At 35.4% G+C, this 15,044-nt stretch overlaps 1 protein-coding gene across 9 annotated transcripts in view; it reads left to right on the forward strand.

The window, feature by feature from the left end:
* Positions 1 to 15,044, forward strand: part of ZBBX (zinc finger B-box domain containing) — a 114,598-nt gene that overhangs the window by 83,150 nt on the left and 16,404 nt on the right. For 8 of the 9 annotated variants that reach the window (XM_070466469.1, XM_070466468.1, XM_070466467.1 and 5 more), the window contains 4 exons: positions 867 to 1,003; positions 8,648 to 8,955; positions 12,135 to 12,288; positions 13,035 to 13,151. In XM_070466469.1, coding sequence (XP_070322570.1) covers positions 867 to 1,003; positions 8,648 to 8,955; positions 12,135 to 12,288; positions 13,035 to 13,151 — 716 coding nt within the window. The remainder of the gene's footprint in view (positions 1 to 866; positions 1,004 to 8,647; positions 8,956 to 12,134; positions 12,289 to 13,034; positions 13,152 to 15,044) is intronic. The other variant, XM_070466471.1, reaches the window with a different exon arrangement.

Genomic DNA, 15,044 nt, shown 5'->3' on the forward strand with positions numbered 1-15,044 from the left:
GTACTGTGTAGGGCTTGCAGCTTCCCTGGTGGGCTCAGCAGTAATGAATGAGCCTGCAATGCAGGAGACTACCTGCAAAACAGGAAACGCAGGTTCCCTCTCTGGGTAGGGTAGATCCCCTGGTGAAGGAAATGGCAACCCACTCCAGTATTCTCACCTGGAAAATCCAAAGGACAGAGGGGCCTGGTAGTTACATTCCATGGAGTCACAAAGAGTCAGACACGAATTAGTGACTAACCCACCCACCACCATGTAGAGCTTACATAATATCAAGTATTATTAAATACATTATTCAACTCATAGAAAGTGTTATTCAGTTGTAACTATGCTTGTATATGGTAATCATCACTAAAATTGAGATATAAATACTGCATAAGGCTTTTGAACCCATATAGTCATGATGAACAAATAAAATGTTTATTTAAGCAATAAAATCTTGTTTTCATCAGCTTGATGAGACCGAAAGATACCTCTTCATTTTTAGAAGAAAGACCATAAGAAATTAAACTTACTTTAGACTATTTTTAAAAAAAGAAACTTTCAATGAAAAATTTGCAGTTAAATCAGGTTTGTTCCAGTTGCCTATTTCTTTTAAATTAATAATACTGTTAAGGTACTTGCTGTTTTAGAATGTGTCTACAGTATGTTGAAACAAGTATTAAATTAATGTGAATAACCCTATTTCCTTAAGGTTTTACTATATTTAGTTTAATAAGCTGAGTTTTAAAATTTATTTATAATTTATTTTTATTTATTTATAATTTAATTTATCAATTTATAATAAGTAAATTACTATATTATATTTTAACATTTTTATGTATAATTTATTTCAACTATGTCCTCTTGTTTTTCCGTAAACATGAAAGTCACACATTTCGTGATTATCAGAATGCTTTTCTGTATGAAAATGACATCCATCAACATCATGTATTCACCAAGAGAAAATCTGACCTCTTCCACCTTCTGAGTAACAACTCTTTTTTTTGTAAAGATAACTCAAAAGGTAACTTTTTTCATTTTTGCTTAATATTATTAACAGTGAATGTTAGTAATTTAATAAAATCAATAGGTAGGTATTGCAGGTTATATAAAGCTTTGCCTATTTGCTGTTTATTTTAAACCCAGATAATTTGATACTCAGAACATTGGTTGAAAATACGTAATTTTCTATCAAATATTCTTTTTAGTTAATGGACAATGGTATTTGTATTCAGAGAAAAAAACAGACAATATAAAACTATTCTGAAAGTTATTGTACCTGAGCTATCATTTAAAAGTTTACATGATTGGGCTCTTAGGGACAGAAGTCTGATTGGCATGCTTTACTTTGTCCTCCCTTGAGCTATTTATTTTCCTAAAATATTTGAGTTTGATGTAAAGTTTCACATAAGTGATAAAACCAAACCAATACAAATCATCTCTTTATATAACTACATTGTTATTACTAGTTGTACCCTGGGGATCTATAGATTAGAATACTGTGTACTAACGTCTGGTTTTAATTTCCAGATGCTGAGATCATTTTAAAGACAGTCATACAAAGTATCCTGGCCTGGGAGTCAGATTTTGTTTTCATTTCTGCCTTAAATCACTGTGTGACATTGAACATATCACTTCCTTTCTTAGGTCTCATTTACCAAAACTAAAATATAGGAATTAGATGATTTCTAATCTACTTTTATCTATTTAGGATTTTATTTTATCTACTTAGATTTTCAGAAAAAACAACAAATATTTCTTATGTTAAAATTTGAGAGAGACCAGAGATCATTACTTAAAGTAACTTATAGTAAAACTGATGATTACCTTTTCATTGGGTAGCAGATGGTAGAGAACAGTGATTTCAGGTAATCCTGCTGATTTTAACATCTTTGGATACTAAGCTTCTAAATCTTATGACCATGAACTATATCCGTATGGGAATTTAGGCCTTTGCAGGGCTCCAAGTCTAGGCCACAAGCTATTTTTAACCTTCCTGGAGCCTGGTGTTACAACTGTGTTTGGGAAAATGCTGACTACAAATGCCCATTAAGTGTTACTTTAAAGATACTTGATTTATTTAAATAGGCATTATTTTTTAAAGCTGTTTCAGGTTCATAGGAGAATTTAGCAGGAAATACAGAGTCCTCATATACTCTCAGCCTCCACAAATTCATAGTTTCTTTCACTCTCAGCATCCCAAACTAGAGTAGTACATTCATTATGTATCATTTTTACTGAGTCCCCAGGTTACGTTAAGGTTCTCTCTCGGTGGTGTACGTTCTGTGGGTTTGGACAAATGTATAATGACTTGTAATCAACATTATAGAATAACACAAAGTATTTTCACTGCCATAAAAATCCTCTGTGCTCTGCCTTTTCACACAACACTCCTTCCTAACCCTTGGCAGCCACAGATCTCTTTACTCTCCACTTTTGCCTTTTCCAGATGGTTATAGCTGAAATCATACAACAGTCTTTTCAGATTGACTTCTTTTACTTAATAAGATGCATTTAAAGGTGTCCCCATGTGTTTTTCTGGCTTGATGGCTCACTCGTTTTTATTGCTGAATAGTACTGCATTGTCTGGATGTACCACAACTTATTTATATGTTAACTTATTAAAGGACATCTTGGTTGTGTTCAAGTTTTGGTGTTTATGAATAAAGCTGCTATAAAAATCCATATGTGAGTCTTTGTTTGGACATAAGTTTTTAACTCATTCAGGTAAATAGCAAGGAGCACAGTTGTTGGATCATGTGATAAGAAATATGTTTAATTTTGTAGGAAACCACCAAACTGTCTTTCATACTGACTTTACCACTTTTCATTGCCACCAACAATTAATTAATAAGTCTTACTGTTCTTCATATTCTTGCTAGTATTTGGAATAGTCAAGAGTTTTGGATTTTTGTGATCCTAATAATTGTATTGTTTTCAGTCTGTCTGCCCTCTGATGGAGAAGGCTAAGAGGCTTATGGAAGCTTCCTGATGGGAGAGACTGACTGAGGGGGAAACTGGGTCTTGTTCTGATGGGCAGGGCCATGCTCAGTTTAGTTGCTCAGTCATGTCCAACTCTTTGCGACTCCATGGACTGCAGCACACCAGGCCTCCCTGTCTATCAACAACTCCTGAAGTTTACTTAAACTCATATCCATTGAGTTGGTGATGCCATCCAACATCTCAACCTCTGTAGTCCCCTTCTCCTCCTGCATTCAAATCTTTCCCAGCATCAGGGTCTCTTCAAATGAGACAGTTCTTTGCATCAGGTGGCCACATTATTGGAGTTTCACCTTCAGCATCAGCACTTCCAATGAATATTCAGGACTGAAATCCTTTAGGATGGACTGGTTGGATCTCCTTGCAGTCCAAAGGACTCTCAAGAGTCTTCTCCAACACCACTGTTCAAAAACACCAATTCTTCAGCTCTCAGCTTTCTTTATACTCCAACTATCACATCCACATATGACTACTGGGAAAACCATAGCTTTGACTAGATAGATCTTTGTTGGCAAAGTGATGTCTCTGTTTTTTAATATGCTGTCTAGGTTGGTCACTACTTTTATTCCAAGGAGTAAGTGTCTTTTAATGTTTTGGGAGCACCCCAAAATAAAGTCTGTCACTGTTTCCACTGTTTCCCCATCTATTTGCCATGAAGTGATGGGATCAGATGCCATGATCTTAGTTTTCTGAATGTTGAGTTTTAAGCCAACTTTTTCACTCTCTTCTTTCAATTTTATCAAGAGGCTCCTTAGTTCTTCCTCAGTTTCTGCCATAAAGGTGGTGTCATCTGCGTATCTGAGGTTATTGATATTTCTACTGGCAATCTTGATTCTAGTTTGTGCTTCATCCAGCCCAGCATTTCTCATGATGTGATCTGCATATAAGTTAAATAAGCAGGGCGACAGTATACAGCCTTGATATACTCCTTTCCCTATTTGGAACCATTCTGTCGTTGCATGTCCAGTTCTAACTGTTGCTTCCTGACCTGCATGCAGATTTCTCAAGAGGCAAGTCAGGTGGTTTGGTACTCTCATCTCTTCAAGAATTTTCCACAGTTTGTTGTGATCCACACAGTCAAAGGCTTTTATATAGCCAATAAAGCAGAAATAGATGTTTTTCTGGAACTCTTGCTTTTTTGATGATCCAGCGGATGTTGGCAATTTGATCTCTGGTTCCTCTGCCTTTTCTAAATCCAACTTGAACATCTGGAAGTTCATCGTTCACATATTGTTGAAGCCTGGCTTGGAGAATTTTGAGCATTACTTTACTATCGTGTGAGATGAGTGCAATTGTGCAGTAGTTTGAGCATTCTTTGGCATTGCCTTTCTTTGGGATTGGAATGAAACCTGACCCTGTGGCCGCTGCTGAGTTTTCCAAATTTGCTGGCATATTGAATGCAGCAATTTCACAGCATCATCTTTTAGGATTTGAAGTAGCTCAACTGGAATTCCATCACCTCTGCTAGCTTTTTTCATAGTGGTGCTTCTTCCTAAGACCCACTTGACTTCACATTACAGGATGTCTGGCTCTAGGTGAGTGAGATGACACCACCCTTATGGCAGAAAGTGAAGAAGAACTAAAGAGCCTCTTGATGAAAGTGAAAGAGTAGAGTGAAAAAGTTGGCTTAAAATTCAATATTCAGAAAACTAATATCATGGCATCCAGTCCCATCACTTCATGGCAAATAGATGAGGAAACAGTGAAAACAGTGATAGACTTTATTTTCTTGGGCTCCAAAATCACTGCAGATGGTGACCGCAGCACTGAAATTAAAAGACGCTTACTCCTTGGAAGAAAAGTTATGACCAACCTAGACAGTATATTAAAAAGCAGAGACATTACTTTTCCAACAATGGTCCATCTATTCAAAGATATATTTTTCTAGTAGTCATGTATGGATGTTAGAGTTGGACTATAAAGAAAGCTGAGACCAAAGAACTGATGCTTTTGAACTGTGGTGTTGGAGAAGACTCTTGAGAGTCCCTTGGACTCCAAGGAGGTCCAACTAGTCCATCCTAAAGGAAATCATTCCTGAATATTCATTGGAAGTACGGATGCTGAAGCTGAAACTCCACTACTTTGGCCACCTGATGTGAAGAACTGACTCATTTGAAAACACCCTGATGCTGGGAAAGATTGAAGGCAGGAAGAGAAGGGGATGACAGAGGATGAGATGGTTGGATGGCATCACCGACCTACTGGACATGAGTTTGAGTAAACTCCAGGAGTTGTTGATGGGCAGGGAGGCCTGGCGTGCTGCAGTCCATGGGGTCGCAAAGAGTCGGACATGACTGAGCCACTGAACGGAGCTGAATTGAATAACTGTGTAGTGGTATCTCATTTTAATTTGAAATTTTCTAGTGACATATATTGTTGAACATCTTTTCATATGTTTATCTGCCAAATATGTCATCTTTGGTGAGTTGTCTTTTAAGGTCTTTGGCCCATTTTTTAATTGGGTTGTCTATTCTGTTACTTTGAAATTTTAGAGTTCTTTTGCATATTTTAGATTGCAGTATTTTATGTATGTGTATGTATGTATGTATGTATGCAGTATTTTATAATTTTCTCCAATTATGTTGATTGTCTCCTCACTCTCATAGCAGTATCTTTCATGGAACAGAAATTTTTCATTTTAATGAAGTTGAGCTTATCAATGATTTCTTTCATGCATCCTGTCTTTTGTGTTGTATCTTAAAATGTCATTAGAATAACCAAGAGCATCTGAATTTTCCCCTATCTTCTAGGAGCTTTATAGTTTTGGGTTCTACATTTAGTTTTATTTTTTCTTAGCATTAACTTTTTTAAAGAGTCTGGTCTGTGTCCAGATTTATTTTGGGGCATGTGCATATTCACATGTTCCAACACCACTTGTTGAAAAGACTATCTTTTCTCCATTGTATTGCCTTTACTCTTTTGTTAAAGATCAGTTGATTATATTTATGTGGATCTGTTTATGGATTCTCCATTCTGTTCCACTGATTTGTTTTTATACTTTTGCTCATACCACTTTGCCTTGATTACTGTGTTGTTTATTTGCTAAGTCGTGTCTGACTGTTTTGTAACCCCATGGACTGTAGCCTGCCAGTCTCCTCTGTCCATGGGATTTACCAGGCAAGAATACTTTAGCGTTGCCATTTCCTTTCCAGAGGATCATCCTGACCCAGATATCAAACCTGCATCTCCTGCATTGGCAGGCAGATTCTTTACCCCTGAGTCACTAGGGAATCCCCTTGCTTACTATAACTGTATGGTAATTTTCTAAGTTGTGTCGTGTCAGTCCTTTGACTTTGTTCTTTTCCTATATTTTGTTGCCTGTTCTGGGTCTTTTGCCTCTGCATATAAACTTTAAAACCAACTTGTCAATATATACAAAATAGCTTGCAGAGACTTTGATTAGGATTACATTGAATCTGTAGATGAAATTGGGAAGAACGGACATCTTGACAAATTGAGTCTTCTTATCTATGAATGTGAACTAGTGTGAAAAAAACACTTATTTAGTTTGTTTTTATTTCTTTCATCCAGTTTATTTTTTTCATTCAGTTTTCCTTATATAGGTCTTGTTTGTGTTTATTTTTTTAGATTTATACCTGAGTATTTCAATATCATGTGCTAATGTAAATGGTACTGTATTATTAATTTTTAATTTCACTTGTTCATGTTAGTGTGTAGGAAAGCAAATGACTTTTGTTAGCTCAACTTGTATCCTCAACCTTGCAGTAAGCACTTATTAATACAAGGAGTTTTTTGTTGTTGTTGTTAGTTCTTTTGGATTTAGTACCTAGACATTCTTGTAATCTGTGAACAAAATCAAGTTTGTTTCTTCCTTTTCAGTCTGCATACCTTTTATTTCCTTTCTTGTCTTATTGCATTAGCTATGACTTCCAGTACAGTGTTGAAAAGGAGTGGTAAGAATGGACATCTTTGTTTCTTTCTTGATATTTGAGATAAAGCTTTTAGTTTCTTATTATTGAGTATTTTGTTAACTGTAGTTTTTTGTTAGGTAGTCTTAATATTAAGTAGAGAAAGTCTCCCTTTATTTCTAGTTCACTGTGATTTTTATCATGAATGAGTGTTGGATTTTGTTGAATGCTTTTTCTGCATCTGTTAATATGATCCTGTGATTTTCTTCTTTAGCCTCTTGATATGACAGGTTAGAATAACTGTTTTTTGAATGTTGAACCCAGACAACCATTTTTTATGACTTAACAGGGCTTCTAATGAATAGACTAAATTAAATCATATCTGTATTTTCTGCAGCATCACATATTATGCATTATTAAAAGGTTGTGTTCTCACTTTTTCAGCAGCAACAAATCCTAATAATGGAATTTTACAATCTAGCAAAAATACTGTAGAGGTTAGTTGTAGACATTTACACTTAGGAAATGACATCTCCTTCTACACAAAAAAAAAAACCCAAAAAAAAACAAAAACTAGATTCAGATAATTTCAAGCTTATTAGGAAAGTACAACATTTTCATAAAAGTTTATTACATTGAATAGCTTTCATAAAGGTTTTCTATAAAATATTTTTTTGACATACAACTTATTACATTTCTCACAGTACTTATGCAATTTAGAGGTGATAATTGAAAATGGAAGTTCTAAATATTATGTGCAATTGCTGAGTTATATAAACATTTGATTGCAGCAATGGGCTGTAAGAGAGTTTATATCATGGAAGACTATTTTAATTTATAGCTTCTACTATTTTACCCAGTCTATTTATACAGATAAGATATGCATATTGGAAAGCAAATATGGGCTAATCAGATGAAGCTATATTTAGTTGGATAAATATGTGTATGTGGTAATGAAAGCAATATAGTGTAAAATTTTTTTTAAGAATTTTATTCTTAAGAAAATCTAGACCAAAGTTTCATAATCCTAGTTTCACATTATAATCACCTGGAGAGCTTGGTGGGGGAGACGGGGAAAGAAACAAACAAGCAAAATGCTTGATTCCCACAGTCAGTGTTTGATTTAATTGGTTTGGGGTCAGGCCCATACACTGACAGTTTTAAAGAGTAACTTCAGATGATTCCATTGTGCATCCAGGTTGAAAACCAGTGATCTACCCCAAGTGATTTATTTAAAGCAGACATAATGAAGTAGGTGATTAATATAATCTAGCTCATTTTGTAGCTTTCCAGAGGCAGGTGTCTCAGCCTAAACACTTTCTGTGCCCCTCACTGCTGCAGCTCTTTCGTCTGGCAGACTTCCCATGGCCCTCTCTTCATCACTAGTTATGCTAAGCAAAAGAGGTAAATGTGGAAACTAGGGTTTTCTCTGCATTATTTCTCATAGATTACTGATATAAAACTTGGGTGGGAGAGAGGGTAGAAAAGTAGAAATTGAACCTCAGGCTGAAATGGAAACTTGTGTCAATTTCAAGATTGCATCACAAAATAAAATCTTGTCTCCCTCCATGAGTCTAAATCATTTAAGTCTGAATGTATAGGTGAATTAGGATTGTTGTTTATGAACATAAGCTGTATAAAAGTCTTTAAAACTGAGGACTCAGTAAAGAAAATTGATTTTAAAAATAGAGTTTAATGATAAACATTTATACCACAGAACTGTTGGTGAATGAACAGTTTAATCCATCCATTTATTTATATTTATTTACTTAACTTTTGTAAATATGTGTTTTCAACAGCAGGAACTTCACATGCAGATTTTGATACCTTTGTGGATCCTGATGCATACACTCCTGCTATTGAAAAATTAGAGGAAAACAGCTTTTTTGAGAAAAATTTGAAAGAGAAAGGCATAGATATAGAAAGTAATAAAAAACATGACGATTCCCACATAACATTTGAGAGCAAGGATTCTTTGCCAAGTACAGATTTAGAAAAACCCTGCATTAAGGAGAAATTATCTCAAGAGGACAAGAAATCCTTGGAATTCAGCAAGCTGCATGAGAGGCCAAACTTTGAAGATTCTAAAACTACAGAGTCACCACTGGTAAATATCTGTTATTTTTATTGTATTAAAATTTTATAATTATCATCATAAAAATGTTATATTGACACAGTATATTCTTAAATGTTACTTCCTATTGAATTTAAAATGTACAACCTTATAGTCAAAGAGTAACTCGTATGGGAAAGAATGTAAATGATTTACAGAAGAAATTCTAATATGGTAAATGCCATTATAACAAATGACTTTCTATGACAAATAATTTAAGGCCCACCTCATGCACCATAGTAAGAGTGCTGTTACTTTCCTAAATGAAATTCATTATTGTGAATAATTTAGTATAATAAATCCTTTCTAGCTTTCTACTCTATAGTTACTGGTTAAAATGAAAAAAAAATTGCAGCTTTGTAGATAAAACCAGTTTTGTGGCTTAATGTAACCATAACATTTAAAAGGTAATTCTTCAGGAATATAGCTAATAAAGAAATAGGGTAGAGTTTTGTTTCTTCTTAGAGGAAAAAGATAAAGTAGCTCATTATTGCATTACTGCCAAATTTAAAAACTATATTTGAATCTCTGTTCTATGTACTAAAATCTTAAGTGGTTATAATTATTAATAATAAGTTATTTAGAAATTGGACAAATTAAATGTTAAATTCTTTGGAAATTGGGCAAATCAAATATTTTAACAAGATTCTAAAGTCATTTGCTATGAATCGCCATAGTACCTAAACTGAAGATAGGACCAAAGAGTTACAGAATGAGTATTGAGCTGCTGCTACTTCTGCTCAGGGGATTGAATTTCTATACCTACTTAGTGATAGGCCTTGTTCCTTTTCAAAGTAAGAAATTAGAACTGAGACCTCTGTAGAAACCTTCGATCCCTAAAAGTCTCCTCTGTCTCTGAAGGAATATGCAAGGAGACATACTCACAGGTGCAGGATGAAAGGAAACTACTTTCTGCAGGGGATCAGGCCTAAGTCAATAAATATCTTATCTGAAAAATGGAAATCTTGGGCTTTCATCTAGGTTCGTTTAGAATTTGACTATACATTTCTTACTTGGAATCTGCAAGTTCCAAATAAGAAATGTTGGAATCTGCAACATTAATGTTGACCTGTGTGTACTGATGCCCTGATATTTCTGACAAAAGTAAACCCCAGCCCCTCGTAGAAAGACATTCCCACAATTAGCCAATAATAGTGAAAGTGAAGTCGCTCAGTTTTGTCCGACTCTTTGCGATACTGTGGACGGAAGCCCACCAGGCTCCTGCATCCATGGGATTCTCCAGGCAAGAATACTGGAGTGGATTGCCATTTCCTTCTAGATTCCCCCAAATCAACCTCCACTTCAGCTGAACTTCTCTTTTCAACTAAGAAAACAATTGATCATGGAATGAATTTCAGCAAATAGAACAAACAAGAACTCTGATTTTCCAGTTTCTAAAGGGCATCGTGCTTAGAACTAAGTGACACACACACTGTGTGCTGTGTTATCCAGAGGAATTCTGGATACACTCAGGTGTAATTATAGTAAAACACTTACATTGTAATAGTGTATGTCAACTTCAACACAATAATACAATTAATTCATTGAAGGCAAAAGGAGGAGGGAGGTGGCAGAGGATAAGATGGTTAGATAACATCCCTGACTCAATGGACATGAATTTGAGCAGATGCCAGGAGATGGTGAAGGACAGGGAAGCCTGGTATGCTTCAGTCCATGGGGTCACAAAGAGTCAAACACTACTTAGTGACTGAACAACAACAGCAATTTAATGTTACATATAAAGTCTAACATATATATTGTAGTGGAGGCACATGCAAGGAAGAATATGAACTAGACAGGACCTCTTGGTTTTAAATGTGGAACTGTCAGTTGTTAACTAGATGAGATTGGGCAAATTCACTCTCATTGTTCTCTGTTAACCTAAGCTTTAAAAAAGTTTCCATATTTTCAAATGTCTGATCCAGATATGAGCTCCACCAGAAGGGCTTCTGTGGATTGGTAATCAGTGTCTGGAAGAGCCGGTGAAAATGTCATGAGTAGGGACTTGACTCAGACTTGCCTTTGAAGGAAGTGCTTTATTGGTCCCTAGCTTCAATTTGTAATGGTTTATCATTTATATGACTTGTCCATTTGAATGGAGTTATAATAATTTTAATTGTGTGATTGGCACCTTGAAGTGGACTATGTTTGGGCATTATTTAGATTCATTAGGGAACTGTTAAATACTGATGGCCACTCTAATGGTATTTTAAGCCCATCTAGAACTCTCACTGGGCTTCCCCAGTTGCTCAGTGGTGGAGTCCACCTGCAATACAGGAGATGCAGGAACACAGGTTCAATTACTGGGTCCGGAAGATCCTCTGGAGGAGGCCATGGCAACCCACTACAGTATTCTTGCTGGGAAAATCCCATGGACAGAGGAGCCTGGCAGGCTACAGTCTGTGGGATCGCAAAGCTCCGGACACAACTTAAACCGAGGACAGCACAGCAGCTCAGCCTTCTCACTGGCAGATCTCTAATGTTTTCTGCCAGACTCAAGTACTTTATAAATCTCATTTATATTCTTCCCTGGGATGAAAGCATATCAAAATAAGAGTTCACACCATGGTAGGGGAAGCCTAGGCTTCAAATCAGCGAGATCTATATACAGAATCTAGGTCTGCTAGTTTTTAGCTATATAAACTTCACAAATTACTTAGCTCACTCTTGGCTCAGTCTCCCCTTGTATATTTTCTTCATAGTGGATGTTTTGTTAACTTGGATTTTCTCTGTGACCAAGATCAGATCAGATTTGTTTCCATCCGGTATTTTGCTTTCCTCTTTGCATTTATTTTACATATAGTCAAAGACACTAGTCAAAAGCATAGCATATGAGAAAGACTTTATTTTCCAGAGTAATTTATGTGCAGAGACACTGAGGGGAGAAAAAAAGGAAAGAGAAGAGAAAACTTAATTTTTTTTTTAAATGAACTTCAATCCTCCTTAGATTTAATGGCAGCTTTCAGATCATTGCCATAAGTGTGGTTTATGCATTTTTCCAAACTTACTCTGTATAAATGTTATGTTAACAATTTATGTCTCCACAACTAGAACCTAAACTTGATGTGGGCAGAATCCATGCTAAAAACATAGTAGGTGCTCAATGAATGAATTGCTACTTTGTGTGGATAAGATAAAATAAACTAAATTTTGTTGAATATTTTGTTTCCTAGTCGTTACAAGAAGTGGCCCTCAGGAGTAAGCCCATAACCGAACAATATCAAGGACTTGAAAGATTCTTTGTTTTTGATAAAAATGAAAGACTCAACTTACTTCCTTCTCATAGTTTAGAATGCAGCTCCTCCAATACTAGGATTACAATTGAAGGTAAATTCAGACATAAAATCAGATGGCCTATGGACCAAGCTTATAACTTTCTGACACGTTTTAAAAAACAGTTTGTCAACATCTTAGGCAATACTGAGTAATTCTGTTTACCAAATGAAATTGTTTTCTTCTTTTCTAGCTGGAATTATTGACCCTATGAGAGTTACCAAATATTAACATTTATATTTAAGGCAACTGTCAGAAAACATGACTATAATGAGATTGAGAGAGATTATTTTTAGATATTAGAAGTGTGATCCTTAATCAACTAATAGTACATCTTCAAATCACTTGATTAACTGTTAAGTGTTACAATTCTTAGATGCCATCTTAAAAGCAAATCTTAAAATCTTATGATAGTGGGAATTCACAGACATAGCCGTCATTTCCTTTTAAACTCAGGTCTTGGTATCACCTGTAGTCTTAGATTTCTTACGTATTCAAATGTATATTTTCACATGCATGCTATTATACTTTATGTTATATTGCCTGTATATTTTTAAAAATATTTATTTCTGTTCACACTTGTATGTGTCTTTTGTGTGTACAACCTCCTCGCAGTTTATAACTCATTCCTTTTATTGTATAATTATGAGATTTTTATCTTTCATAATATACACCTCACTGTCATAAATGTTTTCTCTTTAGCTAAATATTATCCAGTAAGACAATACATATAATGAATCAACAACATGAATGTCTCCTCTTTTTCAGCTTTATGTAATTTTACCGTTTTACCGTTTTAGGAGACAGAGAATGGATCCCAGACCACAGTGTAAGTGCATGTGCTGATAACACAGTTGCCTTGGGTGTTCTGAAGTTTTCCCAGAAACTATCAGCAAGGAGAACACAGCTAAAGACTGGTAAGATTGACTGTAAGGCTGCCGCTCCATATTGTAGCTCAGTGTGTTTATTAGTTTATCTCTTAGTACTTTACTAGGCACCTGAAAATTCATTTTGTCAGTTATTTAATTTAAACTTATTCATTTAAACTGTTCTGGACTTTTCTTCCAAAGCCAAAAAACCAAGAATAGTCATTACTCCTCTCAAACACATACATTTTACAGTCTTAGCTATTTTCTGCCACAGTGTACTAGAGAATGATATTTTTAAAATGTAGCTCAGGATGAAGCATATATATTTTGAACAACCCTTATAAAATACACACTGAGTTTCATTACACTTTCAAGAAACAGTATATTTATACTAGATTTTGTATCTTCCTCTACTTGATTCATATTATGATCACACAAAGCCATGAGATTGCTGTTTGCTGCTATGGTTAATACACTGCTGGTTTAAATCTAATGCTTAATGTGTTGGCCCTGGAATCTTGATTTCAGTTTATTAATTCTATTTTCTAGCCAAAATAATTTTGAGGTTTTTCTATACCATAACTCTTTTGACATATTGAATGCTCATTGCAGTATTTTTCTAGTAAGTGCATGCAGAGAATTTTGACGTCATTAAAATCAGTGGTGTTACTGGTTATTATTATCTGAAAGTACCTGATAAAGTAGATTTGCTTTGTGCTCAATTTCATATGAAGTTGCAGTTGATGACTGATGAATTAAGACAATTCAACACACATGGTGAGTATAACGACATTGTGCTGGGTTCTGGGGAAAAGAGTTGCCTGAGTCATGTTCTTTGATCTTGGGAGCTCATGATTCAGGAGAAACATTTGACAGGGGGGCACTGTTTGACTTCATCTGAAGGCCAGCTTCAAGCCAGAAATTTAATTACATATGATTTGTCCATATATGTAAGATTTATATTTCTCTCTTACCTTAAATGCTATGATTAAAACAACTTGGCCAGCTTAGATTCTTTCCATATGCATTTATGTTGAGAAACTGTCAGATTTTAATAGGCTTTTTTTTTTAGTGGAAAATCCATTCATGTATGATAAATGATTTTTGGCTCTATAATTAGATATCTCATATCAAAGCCTGGGCAGCTTTTTGAAAATTCTGGCTGCTTCCTTCTGAGGTAGTCAAAGGAACTTTTTAAAGTCACCATAGATTGATAAAGACAAACTCTCATGTATGCCATGAGAATTTGTTACTAGGACAAATCTTTGTAAGTAAGTAGCCAAATGCTTTGAAGTATCCATTTGCCCACGGTCTGTTGAAATCAGTAATTTGCTATAAAAAACATTTGAAGGAGCACCTACTCTGAGGCATGGTGATATAAAATAAGCCACCTTCCCAGAAACCTGAGAGCTTAGAGTCCAGTTCAGAGACTTGCAAGTGTCAGTGTGAGTGTAATCACCTGGGAAACTGTTGTGGCATTCCTAGATCTCACCGTTAGAAATTTTGATTCATTAAGCTGAGATAAAGTTCAGGGATTTGCATTTATTTTATCAATGATTCCACTTCATGCCGACATACATAGTACAAAAATCATACTTTGAGAAAACTGCTGTATAGATATGTTGTTGTTCAGACACTATGTCGTTCGTGTCTGACTCTTTGCCACCTCACGATCTGAAGCGTGCCAGGCTTTCCTGTCCTTCACTATCTCCCAGAGTTTGCTCAGACTCATGTTCATTGAGTCAGTGATGCTATCCAACCATCTTATCCTCTGTTGCCCCCTTCTCTTCTTGCCTTCAATCCTTCCCAACATCAGAGTCTTTTCTAATGAGTCTGCTGTTCGCATTGGGTGTCCAAAGCATTGGAGCTTCAGCTTTAGCATCAGTCCTTCCAATGAATATTCAGGACTGATTTCCTTTAGGATTGACTGGTTGAATCTCC

Source organism: Odocoileus virginianus, chromosome 4, assembly GCF_023699985.2.
Source record: "Odocoileus virginianus isolate 20LAN1187 ecotype Illinois chromosome 4, Ovbor_1.2, whole genome shotgun sequence".
NCBI classification, from domain to species: Eukaryota; Metazoa; Chordata; class Mammalia; order Artiodactyla; family Cervidae; genus Odocoileus; species Odocoileus virginianus.